At 51.1% G+C, this 27,005-nt stretch overlaps 1 protein-coding gene across 1 annotated transcript; it reads right to left on the bottom strand.

The window, feature by feature from the left end:
• On the bottom strand, nucleotides 1-26,136 carry LOC126637179 (ubiquitin carboxyl-terminal hydrolase CYLD-like). The gene is given in 17 exon segments (XM_050310173.1): nucleotides 1-315; nucleotides 2,237-2,377; nucleotides 2,380-2,446; nucleotides 8,252-8,370; nucleotides 8,488-8,596; nucleotides 8,834-8,963; nucleotides 9,851-9,917; nucleotides 10,598-10,689; nucleotides 11,455-11,565; nucleotides 12,155-12,296; nucleotides 12,653-12,797; nucleotides 16,392-16,612; nucleotides 17,167-17,236; nucleotides 18,595-18,876; nucleotides 22,862-22,938; nucleotides 22,941-23,330; nucleotides 26,116-26,136. Coding segments are annotated over 16 exon segments (2,337 nt in total). The 5' UTR covers nucleotides 23,320-23,330; nucleotides 26,116-26,136; the 3' UTR covers nucleotides 1-130.
• Between the last annotated feature and the right edge of the window lie 869 nt (nucleotides 26,137-27,005).

The raw sequence follows: 27,005 nt of genomic DNA, 5'->3' as shown, positions 1-27,005 counted from the left end.
CTCAACCACCACGGGGCAGAGCCTGGATCTGCCAACCCCATGGATTGCGGGATACACCGGGAGCGCTCGGGAGCGTCCGCGCTCGGCTCTTCCCGCCCGCAGGATTTTTCCCGGATTTCCGAGGCCAGTGTCACTTGTAGAGAGCCATTTTCCGGCTCTGGAACAGGTACATGTAGGCATCACAGAAGAGCCTCTTGGCCACTCCCTCCATCTCCCGGGGCTGCTCCAGGGCCAGCTCAGCCAGGGGCAATTCCAGGTATTTGGCGACCTCGGGACACAGCGACACCGCCGGGATGTTGAAGCCGCTCTCGCCGCCTGGAGTGGAAAAAAGGAGGGAAGAGCCAAGCTCAGATCCCCAGGGATGAGATCCCGGCGTGCTTTTGCTTCCCAAAGGCACGGGAAGAGGTGGGAGGAGGGGAGAACATCCACGTTCCAGGGTCTGAAGGGGTTCCAGGGGAGCTGGAGGGGGAATTGGGATGAGGGGGGGAGGGACAGCACACAGGGAATGGTTTCCCAGGGTTGGGTGGGATATTGGGATGGAATTCCTGGCTGGGAGGGTGAGGAGGGGCTGGGCTGGAATTCCTGTGGCTGCCCCATCCCTGGAAGTGTCCAAGGCCGGGTTGGAGCAACCTGGGATAGCAGGAGGTGTCCCTGCCAGTGGAAAGGGGGTTGGAATTCCGTGACCTTCAAAATTCCCTTCCAACCCAAACCATTCCATGATAGGAACAAAGCGGGAAGGAACAGGAGAACAATCCATGCCCGGCTGGGACTGGGATTAAATCCCTGTGTTTGAACATAGCCAGAGGATGGAAGCACCTGGAATAATTCCCACCTTGGCCTGGCCAGGGATGGAATCACCTGGAATAATTCCCACCTTGGTCTGGCCGTGGATGGAATCACCTGGAATAACTCCCACCTTGGCCTGGCCAGGGATGGAATCACCTGGAATAACTCCCACCTTGGCCTGGCCATGGATGGAATCACCTGGAATAATTCCCACCTTGGCCTGGTCAGGGATGGAATCATCTGGAATAATTCCCACCTTGGCCTGGCCATGGATGGAATCACCTGGAATAACTCCCACCTTGGCCTGGCCATGGATGGAATCACCTGGAATAACTCCCACTTTTCCCTGGAATCTAATTCAATGGGAGCAAGATCCAGAGAGAGACTAACCTGGACATGGAATTTCAGAGGGAAAAGGTGGACTTGTTTGAACGTATCCAGGGATGGAATCACCTGGAATAATTCCCACCTAGGCCTGGCCATGGATGGAATCACCTGGAATAATTCCCACCTTGGCCTGGTCAGGGATGGAATCACCTGGAATAACTCCCACTTTTCCCTGGAATCACTCCCACTCTTCCCTGGAATCTAATTCAGTGGGAGTAAGATCCAGAGAGAGACTAAACTGGACATGGAATTTCAGAGGGAAAAGGTGGACTTGTTTGAAGGTATCCAGAGATAGAAGCTCCTGGAAGAATTCCCACCTCTCCTGGAAGAACTCCCACCTTGGCTTGGCCATGGATGGAATCACCTGGAATAACTCCCACTTTTCCCTGGAATCTAATTCAAAGGGAGCAAGATCCAGAGATTAAACTGGACATGGAATTTCGGAGGGAAAAGGTGGACTTGTTTGAACGTATCCAGGGATGGAATCACCTGGAATAACTCCCATTATGGCCTGGCCACAGATGGAATAACCTGGAATAACTCCCACTTTTCTCTGGGATCTAATTCAGTGGGAGCAAGATCCAGGGAGAGACTGAACTCCCTCTGTACTCCGAGCCCAGAAATCCAACAATTCCCTCCTGTGCTCCCAACACATCCCTCAGTTTTGGGATCAAAACCCTCATCCTGCTTTGTGGAGTCCTGGGATCACATCCCTGCTGGAGAGGCTCTGGGATCGGAGCCAGCTCAGCAGCCTGGCCACATCCCAAATTTATCCAAAGGGATCAATCCGGATCCTGCTGGCCCTGCCCTCAAACCCCTCCTCGGCTCTCCCCGAGAACGTGACGAGGATTTTATCCCGATTTTCCCACGGCAGGGAGTTATTTCATCCCGATTTTCCCCTTCCAGGGAGAGCTCAGAAGTGCTTTGCTTGTTTAATTTTCCCTGGATGGGAAGATCCCAACAGGCAGCATCCCAGGGCAGCTCTTTGTGAGCAGCAGCAGGAACTGAAGCGGGCAGGGAATTCCCAGATTCCCGAGGGAATTCCCAGATTCCCGGGGCTCACCGTGCCGGTCGGCCATGCTGTCGAAGAACATCCAGTGCTGGGGGCCGGGGCCGTAGCGCACGAAGGCCACGTAGTGACTGGTGTCGATGCACAGCACCGCGAACAGCTCCAGCCGCTCCCGAGGGATCCGCCCCCCTTCCAGAGCCGGAATTCCGCGGGGAGCCGCAGCCCAGCAGGGCGGTGACCCGAGCGTCCCGGGTGGGAGTGAACCTGGGGGAGGGGGGGATGAGCCTGAGGGGTGGGAATGGTGCTGAGGGGTGGGAATGGTGCTGAGGGGTGGGAATGGTGCTGAGGGGATGGGAATGGTGCTGAGGGAAGGGATGGATGGGAATGAACCTGAAGAGATAATGGAAATGATGCTGAGGGAGATGATGGGAATGATCCCAAGGGAGTGAAGGGAATGATCCTGAGGGAGATGACAGGAATGATCCTAAGGAGGGGATGGGAATGATGCTGAGGAAGGATGGGAATGATCCTGAGGGGATGGGAATGGTGCTGAGGGAGATGGGAATGGTGCTGAGGGGGATGGGAATGGTGCTGAGGGGGATGGGAATGGTGCTGAGGAAGAGGTGGGAATGGTGCTGAGGGAGGGGTGGGAATGGTGCTGAGGGGATGGGAATGGTGCTGAGGGGTGGGAATGGTGCTGAGGGAGGAGATGGGAATGATCCTGAGGATGGGAATGGTGCTGAGGGGATGGGAATGGTGCTGAGGAAGGGGTGGGAATGATACTGAGGGAGGGGTGGGAATGATCCTGAGGGAGGGAATTGCAATGATCCTGAAGAGATGATGGAAATTATCCTGAGGGAGGGAATGGGAATGATGCAGAGGGAGACGATGGGAATGATCCTGAGGGAGATGATGGGAATGGTGCTGAGGGAGGGATAGGAATGATCCTGAGGGAGGGATGGGAATGATCCTGAGGGAGGGATGGGAATGATGCTGAGGGGATGGGAATGCTGCTGAGGGGATGGGAATGATCCTGAGGGAGATGACAGGAATGATCCTGAGGAAGGGATGGGAATGGTGCTGAGGAAGGGGTGGGAATGGTGCTGAGGGGATGGGATTGGGGCTGAGGGGATGGGAATGGTGCTGAGTGGTGGGAATGGTGCTGAGGGGATGGGAATGGTGCTGAGGGGTGGGAATGGTGCTGAGGGGGTGGGAACGGTGCTGAGGGAGATGGGAATGGTGCTGAGGGATGGGAATGGTACTGAGGAGATGGGAATGGTGCTGAGGGATGGGAATGGTGCTGAGGAAGGGGTGGGAATGGTGCTGAGGATGGGAATGGTGCTGAGGGATGGGAACGGTGCTGAGGGAGGGGTGGGAATGGTGCTGAGGGGTGGGAATGGTGCTGAGGGGTGGGAATGGTGCTGAGGGAGGGATGGGAATGATCCTGAGGGGATGGGAATGATCCTGAGGGAGGGATGGGAATGATCCTGAGGGAGATGATGGGAATGATGTTAAAGGAGGGATGGGAATGACCCTGAGGGAGGGGACAGGAATGATCCTGAGGGGACAGGAATGATCCTGAGGGAGGGATGGGAATGATCCTGAGGGAGGGATGGGAATGATCCTGAGGGGATGGGAATGATGCTGAGGGAGGGGTGGGAATGGTGCTGAGGAAGGGGTGGGAATGGTGCTGAGGGAGGGAATGGGAATGATCCTGAGGAGATGATGGAAATGGTCCTGAGGGAGGGAATGGGAATGATCCTGAGGAGGGATGGGAATGGTCCTGAGGGGTGGGAATGGTGCTGAGGAAGGGTGGGAATGATCCTGAGGGAAGGGATGGGAATGAACCTGAAGAGAGAATGGAAATGATGCTGAGGGAGATGATGGGAATGATCCCAAGGAAGTGAAGGGAATGATCCTGAGGGAGATGACAGGAATGATCCTGAGGAAGGGATGGGAATGATGCTGAGGAAGGGGTGGGAATGATCCTGAGAGGATGGGAATGCTGCTGAGGGAATGGGAATGGTGCTGAGGGAGGGATGGGAATGATGCTGAGAGAGGGAATGGGAATGATGCTGAGGGAGGGGTGGGAATGGTCCTGAGGATGGGAATGGTGCTGAGGGGATGGGAATGGTGCTGAGGGGTGGGAATGGTGCTGAGGGGATGGGAATGGTGCTGAGGGAGGGTGGGAATGGTGCTGAGGGAGGGGTGGGAATGGTGCTGAGGAAGGAATGGGAATGGTGCTGAGGGAGGGAATGGGAATGATCCTGAGGAGATGATGGAAATGATCCTGAGGGAGGGAATGGGAATGATCCTGAGGGAGGGGTGGGAATGATCCTGAGGAGGTGGGAATGGTGCTGAGGGATGGGAATGGTGCTGAGGGATGGGAATGGTGATGAGGGATGGGAATGGTGCTGAGGGAGGGATGGGAATGGTGCTGAGGAAGGGATGGGAATGGTGCTGAGGGGATGGGAATGGTGCTGAGGGATGGGAATGGTGCTGAGGGGTGGGAATGGTGCTGAGGAGGGGATGGGAATGGTGCTGAGGGGTGGAATGGTGCTGAGGGGGATGGGAATGGTGCTGAGGGATGGGAATGATGCTGAGGGGATGGGAATGGTGCTGAGGGAGGGATGGGAATGGTGCTGAGGGGATGGGAATGGTGCTGAGGAGGATGGGAATGGTGCTGAGGGAGGGATGGGAATGATGCTGAGGGAGGGGATGGGAATGATCCTGAGGGGGATGGGAATGATGCTGAGGGAGGGATGGGAATGATCCTGAGGGGGATGGGAATGATGCTGAGGGAGATGGGAATGGTGCTGAGGGATGGTGGAATGGTGCTGAGGGAGTGGGAATGATCCTGAGGGATGGGAATGGTGCTGAGGGGATGGAATGATCCTGAGGGAGGGGTGGGAATGATCCTGAGGGATGGGAATGGTGCTGAGGGAGGTGGGAATGATGCTGAGGGAGATGATGGGAATGATCCTGAGAGAGATGATGGAAATGATGCTGAGGGAGGTGATGGGAATGATGCTGAGGGAGGGATGGGAATGATCCTGAGGGAGATGAAGGAATGATCCTGAGGGAGGGATGGGAATGATCCTGAGGGAGGTGGGAATGATCCTGAGGAGGATGGGAATGGTGCTGAGGGGATGGGAATGATGCTGAGGGGGATGGAATGATGCTGAGGGAGGGATGGGAATGATCCTGAGGGAGGGGGAATGGTCCTGAGGATGGGATGGTGGAGGGTGGGAATGGTGCTGAGGTGGGAATGGTGCTGAGGGGATGGGAATGGTGCTGAGGGGATGGGAATGGTGCTGAGGGGATGGGAATGGTGCTGAGGGATGGGAATGGTGCTGAGGAGGATGGGAATGATCCTGAGGAGATGATGGGAATGATCCTGAGGGAGGGATGGAAATGATCCTGAGGGAGGTGGGAATGATCCTGAGGGGATGGGAATGGTGCTGAGGGGATGGGAATGGTGCTGAGGGATGGGAATGATGCTGGAGGGATGGGAATGCTGAGGGAGGGATGGGAATGGTGCTGAGGGAGGGATGGGAATGGTGCTGAGGGGATGGGAATGATCCTGAGGGAGGGGGGGAATGGTGCTGAGGGATGGGAATGGTGCTGAGGGAGGATGGGAATGGTGCTGAGGGGATGGGAATGGTGCTGAGGGGATGGGAATGGTGCTGAGGGATGGGAATGGTGCTGAGGGATGGGAATGGTGCTGAGGGGTGGGAATGGTGCTGAGGGGTGGGAATGGTGCTGAGGGATGGGAATGGTGCTGAGGGAGGAGATGGGAATGGTGCTGAGGGGATGGGATTGGTGCTAAGGGGATGGGAATGATGCTGAGGGGATGGGAATGATCCTGAGGGAGATGACAGGAATGATCCTGAGGAGATGGGAATGGTGCTGAGGGGATGGGAATGATGCTAGAGGGATGGGAATGATGCTGAGGGGTGGGAATGATGCTGAGGGCATGGGAATGATCCTGAGCAGATGGGAATGGTGCTGAGGGAGGAGTGGGAATGATCCTGAGGGGATGGGAATGATGATGAGGGAGGGATGGGAATGATCCTGAGGGAGGGGGGAATGGTCTGAGGATGGGATTGGTGCTGAGGGGATGGGAATGGTGCTGAGGGGTGGGAATGGTGCTGAGGGGATGGGAATGATGTTGAGGGGATGGGAATGGTGCTGAGGGGATGGGAATGGTGCTGAGGGATGGGAATGGTGCTGAGGGGATGGGAATGGTGCTGAGGGTGGGAATGATGCTGAGGGATGGAATGGTGCTGAGGTGGGAATGGTGCTGAGGGGTGGGAATGGTGCTGAGGGTGGAATGGTGAGGTGGGAATGGTGCTGAGGGGAATGGTGAGGTGGAATGGTGCTGAGGAGGGATGGGAATGGTGCTGAGGGATGGGAATGGTGCTGAGGGATGGAATGGTGCTGAGGGATGGGAATGCTGAGGGTGGGAATGGGAGATGGGAATGCTGAGGGATGGGAATGGTGCTGAGGGGATGGGAATGATGCTGAGGGATGGGAATGGTGCTGAGGGATGGGAATGAGTGCTGAAGGGATGGGAATGGTGCTGAGGGGTGGGGATGGTGCTGAGGGGTGGGAATGGTGCTGAGGGGATGGGAATGGTGCTGAGGGGGTGGGAATGGTGCTGAGGGGTGGGAATGGTGCTGAGGGGATGGGATTGGTGCTGAGGGGTGGGAATGGTGCTGAGGGGATGGGAATGGTGCTGAGAGAGATGATGGGAATGATCCCGAGGGAGAAGATAGGAATGATGCTGAGGGAGGGATGGGAATGATCCTGAGGGAGGGGACAGGAATGATCCTGAGGGGATGAGAATGATCCTGAGGGAGGGATGGGAATGATGCTGAGGGAGGGATAGGAATGATGCTGAGGGAAGGGGGGAATTGTCCTGAGGATGGGAATGATGCTGAGGGAGATGGGAATGATGCTGAGGGAGGGATGGGAATGATACTGAGGATGGGAATGGTGCTGAGGAAGGGGTGGGAATGGTGCTGAGGGGATGGGAATGGTGCTGAGGGAGAGGTGAGAATGATGCTGAGGAAGGGGTGGGAATGATCCTGAAGAGATGATGGGAATGATCCTGAGGAAGGGAATGGGAGTGATCCCAAGGGGTGGGAATGGTGCTGAGGGAAGGGGGGGAATGATGCTGAGGGAGGGAATGGGAATGATCCTGAGGAAGGGATGGGAATGATCCTGAAGAGATGATGGGAATGATGCTGAGGGAGGGAATGGGAAAGATCCTGAGGGATGGGATGGGAATCATCCTGAGGGAGATGATGGGAATGATCCTGAGGGAGGGGAGAAGTTGGGATTGATGAGGGGGGACGAATTAACCCTGGAAGAGGGGACAGGGGTCAGATTCCCAGTTTATTCCCAAATTATCTGACTCCTGGATGGCTGGGAATGCTGTTGTGGCAACAGCCTGGCAGGAAGAAGCTGGAAGTGGAGCCTGTCCCCCCCTGAGAAGTTGTGGGAATGCTCAGGGGGAGGGATCAGCACCCAATTTGTGCAGGATTAGAGATTTTTTAAGGAATAGGTTGGGATTTGTGAGGTTTTATGGAATAGGTTGGGATTTGTGAGGTTTTATGGAATAGGTTGGGATTTGTGAGGTTTTATGGAATAGGTTGGGATTTGTGAGGTTTTATGGAATAGGTTGGGATTTGTGGGGCTTTATGGAATAGGTTGGGATTTGTGGGGTTTTATGGAATAGGTTGCCCAGACAAGCTGTGGATGTCCCATTCCTGGAAGTGTCCAAGGCCAGGTTGGATTGGGCTTGGAGCAACCTGGGACAGTGGGAGGTGTCCCTGCCCATGGCAGGGGGTTGGAATTCCATGATTTTTAAGATCCCTCCCAACCCAAACCATTCCATGATTTTAGGATTCCACGATTCCTCAGGCTCTGTGTAAGCAGAGGGTTCATTCCCTGTGGGAACAACTCCCAGGAGGGAAGAGGCTCTGTGCCCGACATCCAGGGGAATTCTGGGAGATTCCAACCCCCATCCCGAGCGGGAATTCCAGGAGCATCCCTGGAAAATACCTGTCTGGAGCAGGAGCTGCAGAACTGCTTGAGCCCCGTGGCTGAGAACACCCCATCCTTGAAACATTCCAGGCACTCCAAGGTGGCCACATCTCCACACAGGCAGCATTCCCTGGGACCTGCAGTGGGGCCACCAGAAGGGCTGGGACTTCTCCACATTCCCACCCCCAAATCCAGCCGGGAATTCTTTCCCACCCCTCATCCCGAGAGTTCCCAGCCCGTCACTCCCGACTCACTGTCCAGCAGCAGGTCTGTTATATCCAGCTCCAGGGAAGGGAGGATCTTGCTGAACATTTTGTATTCCTTCCCGAAACGGGGCATTTGGATGATGAAGCAGGATGGGATCTGGGGGAAAAAAACCAAAAAAAAAGGGAAAACACAGAAAAAAAAAAAAAAAAAAGGAGTGGGAAGAGCCAGAGCTGGAAGGTTCTCCTCTAAATTTGGGAATGAAGATTTCCTGCTGTGGGATAAAAAGGGAAAAGGGGGAAAGCTGAGCCCGTTTTCCCAAGCCAGGCTCGGATTCAGGGCTGGACAGCACGGGAGCTCCGTGGTTTTTTCGGGAAGCGGAGGGCACGGACTCACCTCCACCAGCTTCAGATCCGAGGCCAGGAAGGAACGTTCCACCAACTGCTGCACGTTGGGAACCACCAGATCCTCCTGCTGCTCCAGGAATATCTGGTAGCAGTAACAATCCTGCTCCCGGCCCCCTGACCTGCAGGGAACAGGTGGGAGGGGTGAGGTGGATCCACAACCACCGGAGATTCCGTAGGGATTCTCCCATCGGAGCTCCAGGGGGCCGTTGGGTGGCTTTTTCCACCTGGGAATCCCACGTTTGTGCCATGGGAAAAAAGGGAGAAGTAGGATTTGCAGCCTCACAGTCCCCACTGTAGCCCCAAATTCCCGTTCCTGTGTGGGGAAAATTCCTGCCTATAAATATGACAAGGAATTATTGGGAGTGGCTTTGAAGCCACAGCTGCTCCGATGGGAGATCCATTGACATCTCCATCCCTGTTCCATCAGAGATCCCACAAGTCCTCCACATCCATCAGGGGGAGGATTTCCATGGGATGAGCCCGGGCAGGGGAGCTGCTGAGAGCCCAGAAATCCAACAAAATCCCCTCCTGTGCTCCCAACACATCCCTCAGTTTTGGGATCAAAACCCTCATCCCACTTTGTGGAGTCCTGGGATCACTGGAGAGGCTCTGGGATTGGAGCCAGCTCGGCAGCCTGGCCACATCCCAGATTTATCCAAAGGGAAAAATCCGGATCCTGCTGGCCCTGCCCTCAAACCCCTCCTCGGCTCTCCCCAAGAGGATTTTATCCCGATTTTCCCACGGCAGGGAGTTATTTTATCCCGATTTTCCCTTCCAGGGAGAGCTCAGAAGTGCTTTGGTTGTTTAATTTTCCCTGGATGGGAAGATCCCAACCATCAGGATCACAGGCAGCTCTTCAGGAGCAGCAGAAGGAGCTGCACAGAACTCGGAGCTGCATTCCCAAAAAGCTCCATGGAAAGGGAAAAGTGACCCCTCCATTCCCACCCCTGCAGGGAATGTGAGGTGGAAAATTAGGGAATCACATCCCTCAGCTGTGCAAACTCACTGGAGTTTCAGGAGTGGCTCCATTCCCAGGATCTGCTGCATGATGAGGTTGAGGAACTCCTCGGGATCTGGAAGGGGAGGGAAAAAGGGGATGGAGCCAAAAGCTGCCAGGGAAACCCCAGCCAACATTCCAGGAAGCTGGAATTTCGTTTCTAGGTGATGGGGGCAACGGGGATAAAGGCTGAGAGCACTTGGATAAGGCACAAATGCCAAGGGGAGCCCGGAAAATGCAGGTGAGCCTTCAGATCCTGGAATCCTGGAATGGTTTGGGTGGGAAGGAACCACAAAGATCATCCAGTTCCAACCCCCTTTCCATGGGCAGGGACACCTCCCACTATCCCAGGTTGATCCAACCTGGCCTTGGACACTTCCAGGGATGGAGCAGCCACAGCTTCTCTGGGAATTCCAGCCCAGTCCCTCCTCACCCTCCCAGCCAGGAATTCCTTCCCAATATCCCCCCTAACCCCACCCTCTGCCTGTTCAATCCCATTCCCTGCCTCCTGTCCCTCCATCCCTCATCCCAAATCCCTCTCCAGCTCTCCTGGAGCCCCTTTAGGCTCCGGAAGGGGACACAGAAAGTTTTAAAAGCTGAAAACATTTTCCGTGGGAATTCTGACCTACAAACGACCAGCTCCTTAAAGCACATTCCCGGGAAAAAAAAAACCCAAATTAAGTGGTCAGCTGGTGCCTGGATGAGGCAAAAACCCAGGGAAGCAGGCCTGGAAAAGCTCCAGAGGGGTCTCCTGACCTTTCTCAGCGTTGGTGAAGCTGGAACATTGTCCCTTGTCCGTGAGCTGCTCCCGGAGGTGCATCACGCTGCTGGCCCGGACAAATCCGCTCCTGGAATGACATCCAGCTCCATCCTCCCTCAGGGAATGATCCAATCATGGAATCCCATCTAACCCCCTCATCTGGTAGTTTAAAACCATTCCCTGTGTGCTGTCCCCCTCCATCCCTCATCCCAATTCCCTCTCCAGCTCTCCTGGAGCACCTTGAGGCTCTGGAATGTGGATGGTCTCTCCTCATCCAGCCTGGAATTCTTTGGGATAACTGCTGATGAAGGCAAAGCTGTTGCTTCATCGATCCAGGGTTCCACCCAGAGGGGGTTGGAAACCCAGGAATCCCTGTTTTTCCCTTTTCCTGGGAAGTGCAGCTCCCGAGGTTCCTTCAGAGCAGGAGACTCTCCTGGAAGGAGCTGGGACAGCCTCACATTCCAAGGGAAGGAACGACTGGAAGAACCATCCCAGGATCACGGAATGGTTTGGGTTGGGAGGGATTGTTGAATTCCAACCCCTTGCCATGGGCAGGGACATCTCCCACTATCCCAGGTTGCTCCAAGCCCTGTCCAACCTGGCCTTGGGCACTTCCAGGGATGGGGCAGCCACAGCTTCTCTGGGAATGCCATTCCAACCCTTCCAGGGGAGGAATTTCTTCCCAATATCCCACCTAAACCTCCTCTCTGGCAGTGGGAAACCATTCCCCCCCTTCTCCCGTGGGATGTGGCTGGGAGGAAAATCCCTTTCCCTCGGTGCCACCTGCAGGGCAGCAGAGAAGGAATGGATGGAAGGCAGGCGGAAAAAATCCCGGCATTTCCCAGAAACTCACCTCCGGAGGGGATTAACAATCTCATCCCGCAGAATTCCCTGGACATTCCTGCCACACAGCGGGAAGGGCATGAAGAGCATGGAGTCCAGCACGGAGGTGCAGGAGAAGAGGCTGTGGAAAAGAGAGGGGGGATGGGTTTAATCCCCATGGATTGGGAAGCAGCAGATGGAACCAAAAGATGGTGGCGGATGGTGAACAGTCGATGGTTTGGATGCTCGAGATTCCATGCATGGAATGACAGGGAGGTGAGGGACGGCACAGCTGGTGGAATGGACGCTGGGAGAAAGCCAGGGAACAGCTCAGGGAGAAGGGAATCTCCTACTTGGCAGCCAAAACTGCTCAGGGAAAGGCACCACCGAGTCTTTTCCTCTCCGAGCTGGAGCCTCCTGGGTGGGCTCTTGGAAAGGATTCCAGCCAGGACTTCCAGGGAACAGAGCCAGCAATGTCCAAGTCCGGAAAACTGGGAGCTCTCAGCAGCCTGGAGGAGGAGACACACCAGGACAGGAGTTCCTCAGGGCTGGGGAGCCTTCCAGGTTTGGGAATTGAGCTGGGAAAAAAAAAAAGCATCCTCGGGGCTCCGTCTGCTCCGTCTGCTCCATCCACACCTGCTGAACTTCCAGGCGGGGTGGAAATCCAGGGAAATGCTGCAATTCAGGGCTTAAAAAAAAACAAAAACCCCTCATTCCATCAGTTTCCTCACCTGAAGAGAGCTGCATCCATGTAGCAGGAATTGCAGTGGCCTTGGATGCCCCTCATGGGCCCCCTCAGGACACGCACGGCCGCCTCGTCCCTCAGGGGGGGAAAACTCCCGGGAGGAGCCTCGGGAAGAGCTTCCTGTTCTCCTGCAGGGCAAAAAAAATTCCATGAAGTCCCCACCGACCTCCTCGGGGTCACCTCAGAACCTTCCCTGGTGCTCCAGAAGCCTAAGCTGAGTTTAAGGTTCCCAGCTGGCTTCTCAATCCCGTCTCTCCCTGTTTCCTGAATCCCTCTCACGCTGGTGGGATGTTCCCTATGGAATTTTTTTAGGTGGGAAAAGACCCCTGAGATGTTGGGAGTCCCACCCTGAACCCGGCAGGGCCGAGGGTGTGGTGGGGCAGAGGCACCACCAGAGCCCAGCACTCGAAAGACCTCAAGGTTGCCCTCCAGGCTTCTCCACAGGGAGTCTCTTCCCAATTTTCCTGCTTCCCAGAGGACTTACCGTGATCCAGGAGGGCGCTGGGAAAGCTCTGGAAGCGCCTGTCGGGCTGGCAGGAGTTGAGCCTGACGAAGAGGCCGCGTTTGGGGGCGCAGTGGAAGTAGGACTTGCCCAACCACTCGCCCCCAGTGACCCCCTTGTCTTCATCCTGGGGGGGGGAGGGGGGAAGAGCATCCAGGAAAAACGGGATTTATGGGATCAAGGAGTTGGAAAAGAGCTCTGAAGAGCAGCCAGCCCAGCCAAGGCCACCACTAAATTGTCCCTCCCCTCAAGGTGTCACATCCACAGGGATGTCAAATCCCTCCAGGGATGGGGATTCCACCCCTTCCAGTGCTTCCCAACCCTTTCCAGGAATTGGGAATTTTCCCAATATCCCACCTAAACCTCTCCTGGTGCAACTTGAGGTCGTTTCCTCCTGTCCTGTCCCTGTTCCCTGGGAGTGATCCCGATCCCACCTGGCTCCACCCTCCTGTTTGGATCCCTTGGATTCCCCACCCCGATCCCTCTTTTCTCCAGGATGAGCCCTCCCTCCTTCAGCTCCCTCTTCCTGGTTTTCCAGACCCTTCCCAGCTCCCTTCCCAGCTCCCTTCCCTTCCCTTCCCTTCCCTTCCCTTCCCTTCCCTTCCCTTCCCTTCCTTCCCTTCCCTTCCCTTCCTTCCCTTCCCTTCCCTTCCCTTCCCTTCCCTTCCCTTCCCTTCCCTTCCCTTCCCTTCCCTTCCCTTCCCTTCCCTTCCTTCCCTTCCCAAACCTTCCTTCCCTTCCCAAACCTTCCCAAACCTTCCCAAACCTTCCCTTCCCTTCCCAGCTCCTCCCTTCCCTTCCTTCCCTTCCCTTCCCTTCCTTCCTTCCCTTCCTTCCTTCCTTCCCTTCCCTTCCTTCCCTTCCTTCCCTTCCTTCCTTCCCTTCCTTCCCTTCCCAACCTTCCTTCCTTCATTCCTTCCTTCCCTTCCTTCCTTCCTTCCATTCCTTCCTTCCTTCCTTCCTTCCTTCCTTCCTTCCTTCCTTCCCTTCCTTCCTTCCCTTCCTTCCTTCCTTCCTTCCCATTCCTTCCTTCCTTCCCTTCCTTCCTTCCTTCCTTCCCTTCCTTCCTTCCTTCCTTCCTTCCTTCCTTCCTTCCATTCCTTCCTTCCTTAACCTTCCTTCCTTCCTATCCTTCCTTCCTTCCTTCAACCTTCCTTCCTTCCTTCCTTCCTTCCCTTCCTTCCTTCCTTCCTTCCTTCCTTCCACCCTTCCTTCCTTCCTTCCTTCCTTCCTTCCTTCCTTCCTTCCTTCCTTCCTTCCTTCCTTCCTTCCTTCCTTCCTTCCTTCCTTCATCCTTCCTTCCTTCCTTCCTTCCTTCCTTCCTTCCAGCCTATTCCTTCCTTCCTTCCTTCCTTCCTTCCTTCCTTCCTTCCTTCCTTCCCTTCCTTCCTTCCTTCCTTCCTTCCTTCCTTCCTTCCTTCCTTCCCTTCCTTCCTTCCTTCCTTCCTTCCTTCCTTCCTATCCTTCCTTCCTTCCTTCCTTCCTTCCTTCCTTCCTTCCTTCCTTCCTTCCTTCCTTCCTTCCTTCCTTCCTTCCTTCCTTCCTTCCTTCCTTCCTTCCTTCCTTCCTTCCTTCCTTCCTTCCTTCCTTCCTTCCTTCAGCCTTCCTTCCTTCATCTATTCCTTCCTTCCTATCCTTCCTTCCTTCAGCCTTCCTTCCTTCCTTCCTTCCTTCCTTCCTTCCTTCCTTCCCTTCCTTCCTTCCTTCCTTATCCTTCCTTCCTTCCTTCCTTCCTTCCTTCCTTCCTTCCTTCCTTCCCATTCCTTCCCTTCAGCTTCCTATCCTATTCCTTCCCATTCCTTCCTTCATCTTCCTTCCTTCCTTCCTTCCTTCCTTCCTTCCTTCAGCCTTTCCTTCCTTCCTTCCTTCCTTCCTTCCTTCCTTCCTTCCTTCCTTCCTTCATTCCTTCCTTCCTTCCTATCCTTCCTTCCTTCCTTCCTTCCTTCCCTTCCTTCCTTCCTTCCCTTCCTTCCTTCCTTCCTTCCTTACCTTCCTTCCTTCCTTCCTTCCTTCCTTCCTATTCCTTCCTTCCTTCCATTCCTTCCTTCCTTCCTTCCTTCCTTCCTTCCTTCCTTCATTCCTTCCTTCCTTCCTTCCTTCCTTCCTTCCTTCCTTCCTTCCTTCCTTCCTTCCCTTCCTTCCTAAACCTTCCTCATTCCTTCCTTCCTTCCTTCCTTCCTTCCTTCTATTCCTTCCTTCCTTCCTTCCTTCAGACTATTCCTTCCCATTCCTTCCTTCCTTCCTTCCCATTCCTTCCTTCCTTCCTTCCTTCATTCCTTCCTTCCTTCCTTCCTTCCTTCCTTCCTTCCTTCCTTCCTTCCTTCCTTCCTTCCTTCACTTCCTTCCCAATTCCTTCCTTCATTCATTCCCTTCATTCCTTCCTTCCCTAGACCTTCCTTCCTTCCATTCCATTCCTTCCTTCCCATTCCTTCATTCCTTCCTTCCTTCCTTCCTTCCTTCCTTCCTTCCCTTCCTTCCTTCCTTCCTTCCTTCCTTCCTTCCTTCCCTTCCTTCCTTCCCATTCCTTCCTTCCTTCCTTACCTTCCTTCCCATTCCTTCCTTCCTTCCTTCCTTCCTTCCTTCCTTCATTCATTCCCTTCCTTCCCATTCCTTCCCATTCCTTCCTTCCATTCTCCATTCCTTCCTTCCCATTCCTTCAGACATTCCTTCATTACCATTCCTCAGACCTTCCCAAATCCTCATTCCTCAACACTATTCCCATTACCATTCCTTCCTTCATTCCTCATTCATTCCCAGTCCATTCCATTCCCATTGACTATTCCCAGGCCTTATTCCATTCATTCCCAGTCCATTCCATTCCCAGACCTTCCATTCATTCATTTCCATTCCCCAGACCATTCCCTATTCATTCCCATTCCCATTCCCATTCCTCCAGACTCATTCCATTCCATTCATTCATTCATTATTCATTCTCCCAGACATTCCCATTCATTCCATTCCCCATTCCATTCCCATTCCATTCATTCCATTCATTCATTCCCATTCATTCACATTCCATTCAATCATTCCCATTAGACTATTCCCCAGATATTCCATTCCATTCCATTCATTCCACTCAGATCATTCCTATTCATTCCTAGATATTTCCATTCATTCATTCCATTCATTCCCAGATATTCACATTCACATTCCAATTCATTCCCAGATTCCATTCTAAATCATTCTAGATGACCATTCCCATCCCTTCCCAAACCTTCACATTCATTCATTCCTATCCTGCCATTACTTCCATTCCCTTCCACTTTCCATTCCTTCCTTCCTTCATTGGCCCTTCAGACCATTCCCAGATATTCCCATTCCATTGTTCATTCCCAGACCTTCCAGACCATTCCCAGATCTTCCCAAATACTTCCTTCCCAGAACCTTCCCAAACCTTCCATTCCTAAACCTTCCCTTCCAAACCTTCCTAAAACTCCCAAACACTTCCCCAAACCTTCCCAAACCTTCCCAATACCTTCCCTTTCTTCCATTCCCAGACATTTCCTTCCCAAACCTTCCCATTCCATTCCCTTCCCAAACCATTCCTCAAACCTTCCTTCCTTCCCTTCCCTTCCTTCCCTTCCATTCCCTTCCCATTCCTTTCCTTCCCTTCCCTTCCCTTCCCTTCCCTTCCCTTCCCAAACCTTCCCAAACCTTCCCAAACCTTCCCAAACCTTCCCAGCCCCTCAATGGACCTGTAGATCCCAAACCTGCTCCTCACCAGCTCAACTCCAGCCATTTTATCCGGAATCTGGGGCAGGAATCCCACCCAGCGGATGATTCCCGACACTTGGCTCCCCTTGTCCAAGGTGATTTGCACCATGGAATTCACTTCCAGCTGGGAATTCCCACCTTCCTCCTCCTCAGTGCTTTCCTTGGCCTCTGCTTTCACCGGATTTGGGGTTTCCAAACCCACGGTGGAGTCGAAGGATGGGAATGAACCTGATGGATAAACAGAACTCCAGGTGAGGCGGGAATTCCGATCCCAAATGGGATGGAACCCCCGGATCTCACCTAATTCCAGGTTTATTCTGGAATTCCAGGCCACACAGACGAGCACAAGGTGTCATTCCCAGTGGGTGGCCAAGGAATGACCCCGCTCCCTGTTTTCCGGCCTCGTAGCTAATCCAGCCCTTCCCAAACTCCTGGAATGGGGTCATTCCCAAATTTTTCTGCCTTTAGTGAGATGAACCGGCGAAGATTCCAATCATTTTTGGTGGCAAGGGGGAGATTCCATCAATTCCTTGCCTTTCCCAGCGATCCCACCTGCGCTTTTCCCACCGGGATGAGGCTCCTGCTCCCTCTCCCACTAAATCCAAACCTCTTCCCTGAGGAAATTTTTCCTGGGATTCACCTTCAGCTGCCTCACCCAAGGAATTCTGCCTGGAACTCGGGAATTTTGTTCCATAAATCCCCATCAGGTCAGTTTTTATTGGGTTTGCAGCTCCTCAGGAGACCAAATTCCCTCTGGAATGGCCCAAGGATGCTCCACCTACTTGGCAAAGTTTCCTTCACAACAGAATCCATCGGGATTTCCCTGAAAATGTCGGTCGTTCCTTCTTCTTCCTGAAAGGAGAGGGAAAAATCCGGAATTGGAGGGAATTTTTTAAAAAATATTTTTAATATTTTAGTATTTTCCATCGTTTTTATTTTTAAATATTTTAATAGCTTTATTATTTTGTTTTATTATTTATTAATGTTTTATTATTTTAATATTTATTATTTATTTAATATTTATTTTAATATTTATTAATGATCTAATATTTGTTCGTATATAACATTTTATTTAATATCTCAATATTTTAAAATATTCAGATATTTTTAATATTTTATTTTTACTATTTCAATGATTTAAATATTTATGATTATATAATATTTTACTCAGTACCTTTAATATTTTTATATTAAAATATTTTAACATTTTAAATATTTTTATATTTAATATTTTAACGTTTTTGATATTTTTGATATTTAACATTTTCCTTAATATCTTTAATACTTTTCATATTTTTTAACATTTTAATACATTTTTATAGTTTGAATACTTTCATATTTTAAATATTTTAATACATTTTGATATTTTAATATATTTTGACATTTTAATATTTTCATACATTTTAATATATTTTTGATATTTTTAATATTTTTAAATTTTAATATTTTAATATATTTTTGATATTTTGAATATTTTAAAATTTTAATATATTTTGATATTTGAAATATTTTAAAATTTTATTAATTTTTATTTACTATTCCAATACTTTAAATACTTTTAATATTCCTTCATTTCTTTCGAATGAAATATTTCAATATTTGATATTGTAATATCTTAACACGCCTTAACATTCACTTAACACTCTCATACTTCTAATATTGCATTTTCAGCTTTAAAATTGAATTTGAAATTTTAAAATTTTAAAATTTAAAAAATCAAAAATTTAAAATTAAAGTTTAAAAATTTAAATTTTATAACTTAAAAATAAAAAAATTAAAAATAAATTTTAAAAATTTAAAATTAAATTTTAAAAATTTAAATTTTAAAATTTAAAAAATCAAAAATTTAAAATTAAATTTTAAAATTTAAATTTTAAATTTTAAAAATAAAAATTTAAAATTAAATTTTAAAAATTTAAATTTTAAAATTTAAAAATAAAAATTTAAAATTAAATTTTAAAAATTTAAATTTTAAAATTTAAAAATAAAAATTTTAAAAATTTAAATTTTAAATTTAAATTTAAATTTTAAATTTTAAATTTTAATTTTTAAATTTTAAATTTAAATTTTAAATTTTAAATTTAAATTTTAATTTAAATTTTAAATTTTAAATTTTAAATTTTAAATTTTATTTAATTTTAAGAATAAATATTTTAAATCCCTTTTCCCACCATTCCCACAAAAAAAAAACCTGGAAAAGCCGCTACTACCGGACAAACTTTGACGAACCATCGGCTCCCTTCCCGGAAAACGGCCATGGCGATTCCCTTGGTCGGGATTTCATCCACAAAAAAACTGACTGCATCTCCCACCTTCACCGGAGCCGCCTCTTCCGTGACCTCGCTTGGCTCGGCATTCCCGGAATTCCCGCCCGGGCCGGGATTGAATTGGATTTTGTTGAAGGGCAGGAAGATCCCGCAGTTCCGGCGGCACTGGAAGAACTCGGTGCCGTGGTAGGAGCCGTCGTTTCTCCCTCGGTTTTCCCCCTCTCCCTGAAAAGAGAAAGGGATGTCACACTCAAAAATATGATGGAAAACCAGGGAATTTCCCCTGGCAGGAAGATCCCAGAGTTCCTCCTGCACTGGGAGAACTCAGTGCCAGGATGGGATCTGTCACTTCTCCCTCTGTTTTCCCCCTCTCCCTGGAAACAAGGAGGGATGTCACACACACAAATATGATGGAAAAACAGGGAATTTCCCCTGGCAGGGAGATCCCCGAGTTCCTTCTGCACTGGGAGAACTCAGTGTCAGGATGGGATCCATCACTTCTCCCTCTGTTTTCCCCCTCTCCCTGAAAATGGAAAGGGATGTCAGACTCAAAAATATGATGGAAAATCAGGGAATTTCCCCTGGCAGGAAGATCCCAGAGTTCCTCCTGCACTGGGAGAACTCAGTGCCAGGATGGGATCTGTCACTTCTCCCTCTGTTTTCCCCCTTTCCCTGGAAACAAGAAGGGATGTCACACACACAGAAATATCATGGGAAAACAGGGAATTTTTCCTGGCAGGGAAATCCCAGAGTTCCTTCTGCACTGGGAGAACTCAGTGCCAGGATGGGATCTGTCACTTCTCCCTCTGTTTTCCCCCTCCCCTGGAAATGGAAAGGGATGTCACACTCAAAAATATGATGGAAAAACAGGGAATTTTTCCTGGCAGGGAGATCCCAGAGTTCCACCTGCACTGGGAGAACTCAGTGCCTTGATGGGATCCATCACTTCTCCCTGTGTTTCCCCCTCTCCCTGGAAACAAGAAGGAATGACACACACACAGAAATATCACAGAAAACAAGGAATTTCCTTGGAAGGGAAATCCTAGAGTTTCTTTTGCACTGGGAGAACTCAGTGCCAGGATGGGATCTGTCACTTCTCCCTCTGTTTTCCCCCTTTCCCTGGAAACAAGAAGGGATGACACACACACAGAAATATCATGGAAAAACAAGGAATTTCCCCTGGCAGAGAGATCCCAGAGTTCCTTCTGCACCGGGAGAACTCAGTACTGGGATGGGATCTGTCGCTTCTCCCTCTGTTTTCCCCCTCTCCCTGTTTTCCCCCTTTCCCTGAAAAGGGAAAAGGATGTCACACACACAGAAATATCATGGAAAACCAAGGAATTTCCTTGGAAGGGAGATCCCACAGTTCCTCCTGCACTTGAACTTGGTGCCAGGATGGGATCCATCACTTCTCCCTCTGTTTTCCCCCTCTCCCTGGAAATGGAAAGGGATGTCACACTCCAAAATATGATGGAAAACCAGGGAATTTCTCCAGGCAGGGAGATCCCAGAGTTCCTCCTGCAATGGGAGAACTCAGTGCTAGGATGGGATCCGTCACTTCTCCCTCTGTTTTCCCCCTCTCCCTGGAAACAAGGAGGGATGACACACACACAGAAATATCATGGGAAAACAGGGAATTTCCCCTGGCTGGGAGATCCCAGAGTTCCTCCTGCACTGGGAGAACTCAGTGCCTTGATGGGATCCATCACTTCTCCCTCTGTTTTCCCCCTCTCCCTGAAAATGGAAAGGGATGTCACACTCAAAAATATGATGGAAAAACAGGAAATTTCCCCAGGCAGGGAGATCCCAGAGTTCCTTCTGCACTGGGAGAACTCAGTGCCTTGATGGGATCTGTCACTTCTCCCTCTGTTTTCCCCCTCTCCCTGTTTTCTTCCTCTCCCTGAAAAGCGAAAGGGATGTCAGACTCAAAAATATGATGGAAAAACAGGGAATTTCTCCAGGCAGGAAGATCCCAGAGTTCCTCCTGCACTGGGAGAACTCAGTGCCTTGATGGGATCCATCACTTCTCCCTCTGTTTTCCCCCTCTCCCTGAAAATGGAAAGGGATGTCACACTCAAAAATATGATGGAAAACCAGGGAATTTCCTTGGAAGGGAGATCCCACAGTTCCACCTGCAATGGGAGAACTCAGTGCCAGGATGGGATCCATCACTTCCCCCTCTGTTTTCCCCCTCTCCCTGGAAATGGAAAGGGATGTCACACTCAAAAATATGATGGAAAACAAGGAATTTCCTTGGAAGGGACATCCCACAGTTCCACCTGCAATGGAAGAACTTGGTGCCTTGATGGGATCCATCACTTCTCCCCCTGTTTTCCCCCTCTCCCTGGAAACAAGGAGGGATGTCACACTCAAAAATATGATGGAAAATCAGGGAATTTTTCCTGGCAGGGAGATCCCAGAGTTCCTTCTGCACTGGAAGAACTCAGTGTCAGGATGGGATCTGTCACTTCTCCCTCTGTTTTCCCCCTCTCCCTGGAAACAAGAAGGGATGTCACACACACAGAAATATCATGGAAAACAAGGAATTTCCTTGGAAGGGACATCCCACAGTTCCACCTGCAATGGAAGAACTTGGTGCCTTGATGGGATCCATCACTTCTCCCTCTGTTTTCCCCCTTTCCCTGAAAATGGAAAGGGATGTCAGACTCAAAAATATGATGGAAAACCAGGGAATTTCCCCTGGCAGGGAGATCCCACAGTTCCTTCTGCACTGGGAGAACTCAGTGCTGGGATGGGATCTGTCACTTCTCCCTCTGTTTTCCCCCTCTCCCTGGAAATGGAAAGGGATGTCACACTCAAAAATAGGATGGAAAATCAGAGAATTTCCACTGGCAGGGAGATCCCAGAGTTCCACCTGCACTGGGAGAACTCAGTGCTGGGATGGGATCTGTTGTTTCTCCCTCTGTTTTCCCCCTCTCCCTGAAAATGGAAAGGGATGTCAGACTCAAAAATATGATGGAAAAACAGGGAATTTCTCCAGGCAGGGAGATCCCAGAGTTCCTTCTGCACTGGGAGAACTCAGTGCCAGGATGGGATCTGTCACTTCTCCCTGTTTTCCCCCTTTCCCTGAAAATGGAAAGGGATGTCAGACTCAAAAATATGATGGAAAACCAGGGAATTTCTCCAGGAAGGAAGATCCCAGAGTTCCACCTGCACTGGGAGAACTCAGTGCCTTGATGGGATCTGTCACTTCTCCCTCTGTTTTCCCCCTCTCCCTGGAAACAAGAAGGGATGACACACACAGAAATCTCATGGAAAACCAAGGAAGTTCCTCTGGCAGGGAGATCCCAGAGTTCCACCTGCACTGGGAGAACTCAGTGCCTTGATGGGATCCATAACTTCTCCCTCTGTTTTCCCCCTCTCCCTGAAAAGGGAAAGGGATGTCACACTCAAAAATATGATGGAAAACCAGGGAATTTCCTTGGAAGGAAGATCCCCGAGTTCCTCCTGCACTGGGAGAACTCGGTGCCGTGATGGGATCCATCACTTCCCCCTCTGTTTTCCCCCTTTCCGTTTTCCCCCTTTCCCTGAAAAGGGAAAGGGATGTCACACACACAGAAATCTCATGGAAAACAAGGAATTTCCTTGGAAGGGAGATCCCAGAGTTCCACCTGCAATGGGAGAACGCAGTGCCAGGATGGGATCTGTCACTTCTCCCTCTGTTTTCCCCCTCTCCCTGAAAATGGAAAGGGAAGTCACACTCAAAAATATGATGGAAAACCAGGGAATTTCCTTGGAAGGGAGATCCCAGAGTTCCACCTGCAATGGAAGAACTCGGTGTCAGGATGGGATCCATCACTTCTCCCTCTGTTTTCCCCCTCTCCCTGGAAATGGAAAGGGATGTCAGACTCAAAAATATGATGGAAAACCAGGGAATTTCCCCTGGTAGGGAGATCCCAGAGTTCCTCCTGCACTGGGAGAACTTGGTGCCGTGATGGGATCCATCACTTCTCCCTCTGTTTTCCCCCTCTCCCTGGAAATGGAAAGGGAAGTCACACTCAAAAATATGATGGAAAAACAGGGAATTTCTCCAGGCAGGGAGATCCCAGAGTTCCACCTGCACTGGAATAACTTGGTGCTTGTTGCTTCTCCCTCTGTTTTCCCCCTCTCCCTGGAAACCAGAAGGGATGTCACCCCCCCCCCAAATCCCATGGAAAACCCCCGGAATTTTCCTTCCCGCCCCCATTACCTGCAACTCCACCCCGAAAAACACGGGGGCCAGCAGGGCCAAGCTGGGCTTGTAAATGCTCCCCACGTAACGGATCACCCCGGGAAGAACTTCCCGTCCACTTCCACCACCACATTCCTGCCGGGAGAGGCTCCCAGCGCCAATTCCAAGCTCAGCCGCTCCAAGAAGCAGCTCAGGCGTTCCTTGGGGTTGCCGATGGCCAGCAGGAAGGCGGCGGCTTCTTCCCGCAGGGGCTGCAGGATTCCCACGTCCACGGCGACGCCGGAGCCGTCATCCAGCACGATGACCCTCAGGAAGCGCGTGGGAGGCGGCGATTCCCGGGAGAAATTCCAGAGGTAGCTGCGCTCGCTGCAGCAGCACAGGGTGCCGGCCGGGAAGTGGCTGCTTCCATAGGCACAGCCCTCCGTCAGGATGTAAAAGCAATTCCCGGCTGGATAGGGAGGAGGGAGGGCGGTCATGGTGGCTTCTCCTGGGTGGGAGAAAGAGGGAGTCACCCGGGAATTCCGGAGGGAGTTGGGATGGGAGAGGTCCCGGCCCCGCCAAGCCGGGGGTTCAAAGCCTCGCCCGGCTCTGACGCCGCAGATCCCGAATCCTCCCCGCTCCCTTTTCCCGGGGTTTCGTGGGGATCCAGAATTCCACCTAAGCGGGGTTGCCTCGTTCCTGCTCATCCCACTTTCCCGGGGTTTCGTGGGGGATCCAGAATTCCAGCTAAGCGGGGTTGCCTCGTTCCTGCTCATCCCACTTTCCCGGGGTTTCGTGGGGATCCAGAATTCCACCTAAGCGGAATTCTGGATTCATTCCCGCTCATCCCACTTTCCCGGGGTTTCGTGGGGATCCAGAATTCCACCTAAGCGGGATTGCCTCGTTCCTGCTCATCCCACTTTCCCGGGGTTTCGTGGGGATCCAGAATTCCACCTAAGCGGGGTTGCCTCGTCCCTGCTCATCCCACTTTCCCGGGGTTTCGTGGGGATCCAGAATTCCACCTAAGCGGGGTTGCCTCGTCCCTGCTCATCCCACTTTCCCGGGGTTTCGTGGGGATCCAGAATTCCACCTAAGCGGGGTTGCCTCGTTCCTGCTCATCCCACTTTCCCGGGTTTCGTGGGGATCCAGATTTCCACCTAAGCGGGGTTGCCTCGTTCCTGCTCATCCCACTTTCCCGGGGTTTTGTGGGGATCCAGAATTCCACCTAAGCGGAATTCTGGATTCATTCCCGCTCATCCCAGTTCCCCGGGGTTTCGTGGGGATCCAGAATTCCACCTAAGCGGGATTGCCTCGTCCCTGCTCATCCCAGTTTCCCGGGGTTTCGTGGGGATCCAGAATTCCAGCTAAGCGGGGTTGCCTCGTTCCTGCTCATCCCACTTTCCCGGGGTTTCGTGGGGGATCCAGAATTCCACCTAAGCGGGGTTGCCTCGTTCCTGCTCATCCCAGTTTCCCGGGGTTTCGTGGGGATCCAGAATTCCACCTAAGCGGGGTTACCTCGTTCCTGCTCATCCCACTTTCCCGGGGTTTTGTGGGGATCCAGAATTCCAGCTAAGCGGGGTTGCCTCGTTCCTGCTCATCCCACTTTCCCGGGGTTTTGTGGGGATCCAGAATTCCAGCTAAGCGGGGTTGCCTCGTTCCTGCTCATCCCACTTTCCCGGGGTTTAAAGGCCCTCATGGGGAGCCAGAATTCCACCTAAACGGGTGGAATTCCACCAGTTTCCTCCTGGCCTCTCACTGGGCATCCACTGGGAAAAAATCCAGCTCTTCCTTCCCTCCTAAACCCTCCCAGGAAGAGAAGCCGGGAATTATGGAATGGGTTGGGAGGGAATTTATGGATCATCTCATTCCAACACCTGCCCTGGGCAAGGAGAACAGGAATAATTCCAGGGATGAGGTGTCTCCCACGGCTCATCCGACCGGTTCAGCGGGAAAAACCTCATTGCATTCCAGGATTTTTTTTCCCTACTCTCAGGAGGGCAGCAAAGGAATCGATTCTGCCTTGGAAAATTCCTTGGAAAGGGGATTCCTGGTTTGTGTTACAGCTCGTGAATATTCCAAATATTCCATGGAAAAAACACCTCCCGAGGTACCAAATCCACATCTTTGAGGAAAAAAATACGTGGAAAAAAAAGCAAAATGTTTGGGATCGGGAGGAGATTTTGGCGTTCGGTTTTTCCAGGGAAATTTGGGGAGAGAGATTTAACTCCCAGAATTCCAGGAGGTAAAACCTGGGGGAAGAATCTGGGAGTTGAATTCAGCTGTTGGAATTCCACTGGTGAAAATCCAGGAGTTCAATTCAACCTTCAAAATTCCAGCAGGAAAAATCCGGGACTTAAATTCAACCTCCAAAATTCCAGTAGGAAAAATCCGGGATTTAAATTCAACCTCCAGAATTCCAGTAGGAAAAATCTGGGAGTTCAAATCAACTATTTTCCTCACCAAAGCCCCAAAATAAACCGTTTTTCTCGCCAAAACTCAGGAATAAACTGTTTCCCTCATCAAAAAACACTAAAATAAACATTTTTCCTCGTGAAAAGCAGAAAAATAAACACTCTTTTATCACGAAAACCACAAAACCAAACAATTTTCCCCGTCAAAAAAACGCAGGAATAAACTATTTTATTCATCAACCCCCAAGATTAAACCATTTTCCTCATCAAAACCCCCAAGAACAACTTATTTTCCCCGTGAAAACCACACAAACAAAAAGCCCCAAATAAACCCTTTTCTCTCGGGGAAAAAAAGCCAAAAATAAACCGTTTCCCTCATCAAAAACTAAGAATAAATCGCGTTCTTCGTTTAAAAAAAAACCCCAAAACTATTTATTTCCCGCACCAAAACCAAGGAATAAACAGTTTCCCTCATCAAAAAAAGAAACAAAAATAAACAATTTAATTCCTCAAAACGCGAGAGTAAACTATTTTATCTTTAACCCCAACCTTATTCCTTAAAATCCCAAAATACACCCTTTTCCCCAACCTTATTCCTTAAAATCCCAAAATACACCCTTTTCCCCCAACCTTATTCCTTAAAATCCCCAAATAAACCCTTTTCCTTACGCAAAAAACCCCCAAAACACGCAATTTTCCCCCCCCCAAAAATCACATTTTCCTCAGGAAACCACGGGAATAACGCCTTTCCCAACCTGAAACACGGTTATTTCTGGGATATCCATCCCGGAAAGAGCCCGGTTTAAGGGGATAAAACCGGTTTTAAGCGTCTGGGTCGGGATTAGGATCGACCCCCCCCCCCCCCCCCGTCCCGGCTCTCACCGGCCCCGCTCCGGCCCCCGCCGCTTCCGCGTCCGGGCGCGCGCGCGGCCCGCCAGCCAATGGGGAGCGGCGGGAGGGGGAGGGCAACCAATGGGAGAGAGGAGGCGGGGCCAGCAGCGGGAAAAGGGGCGGGGTTTGGAGGAAGGACACGCCCACTTGCTGGGCGGAGGGGGAGGGGAACGGGGTGTCCGTATGGATCCCAATCCTAGGGATCCGAATCCTAGGGATCCGAATCCTAGGGATCCGAATCTAGGGATCCCTGGGTGTCCCTATGGATCTGAATCCTAGGGATCCGAATCTAGGGATCCCTGGGTGTCCCTATGGATCCAAATCCTGTGGATCCGAACCCTATGGATCTAAATCCTACGGATCCCTGGGTGTCCCTATGGATCCCAATCCTAGGGATCCGAATCTAGGGATCCCTGGGTGTCCCTATGGATCCAAATCCTATGGATCCGAATCCTATGGACCCAAATCCTATGGATCCGAATTCCTGTGGATCTCTGGGTGTCCTCATGGATCCGAATTCCTGTGGGGTCCCTATGGATCCGAATCCTATGGATCCAAATCCTATGGATCCGAATCCTGTGGATCCCTGGGTGTCCTCATGGATCCGAATTCCTGTGGAGCTGTGGGGGTCCCTATGGATCTGAATTCCTGTGGATCCAAATCCTATGGATCTGTGGGTGTCCTCATGGATCCGAATTCCTACAGAGCTGTCCCCATGGCCCTGTGTGTGTCTCCATGGAGCTGTGTCTCCACATCCCCTAATCCTGTGTCCCCATGGCCCTCTGTCCCCTGTCCCCATGACCCTCTGTCCCCTGTCCCCACATCCCCTAATCCTGTGTCCCCATGGCCCTCTGTCCCCTGTCCCCACATCCCCTGTGTCC

The sequence above is a fragment of the Myiozetetes cayanensis genome, unplaced genomic scaffold (assembly GCF_022539395.1).
Source record: "Myiozetetes cayanensis isolate MyiCay16 unplaced genomic scaffold, myiCay2020 scf148, whole genome shotgun sequence".
In the NCBI taxonomy this organism is placed as follows: domain Eukaryota; kingdom Metazoa; phylum Chordata; class Aves; order Passeriformes; family Tyrannidae; genus Myiozetetes; species Myiozetetes cayanensis.
Note: the sequence above shows the minus strand (reverse complement) of the source record. Positions and strands in the feature narration are given on the sequence as shown.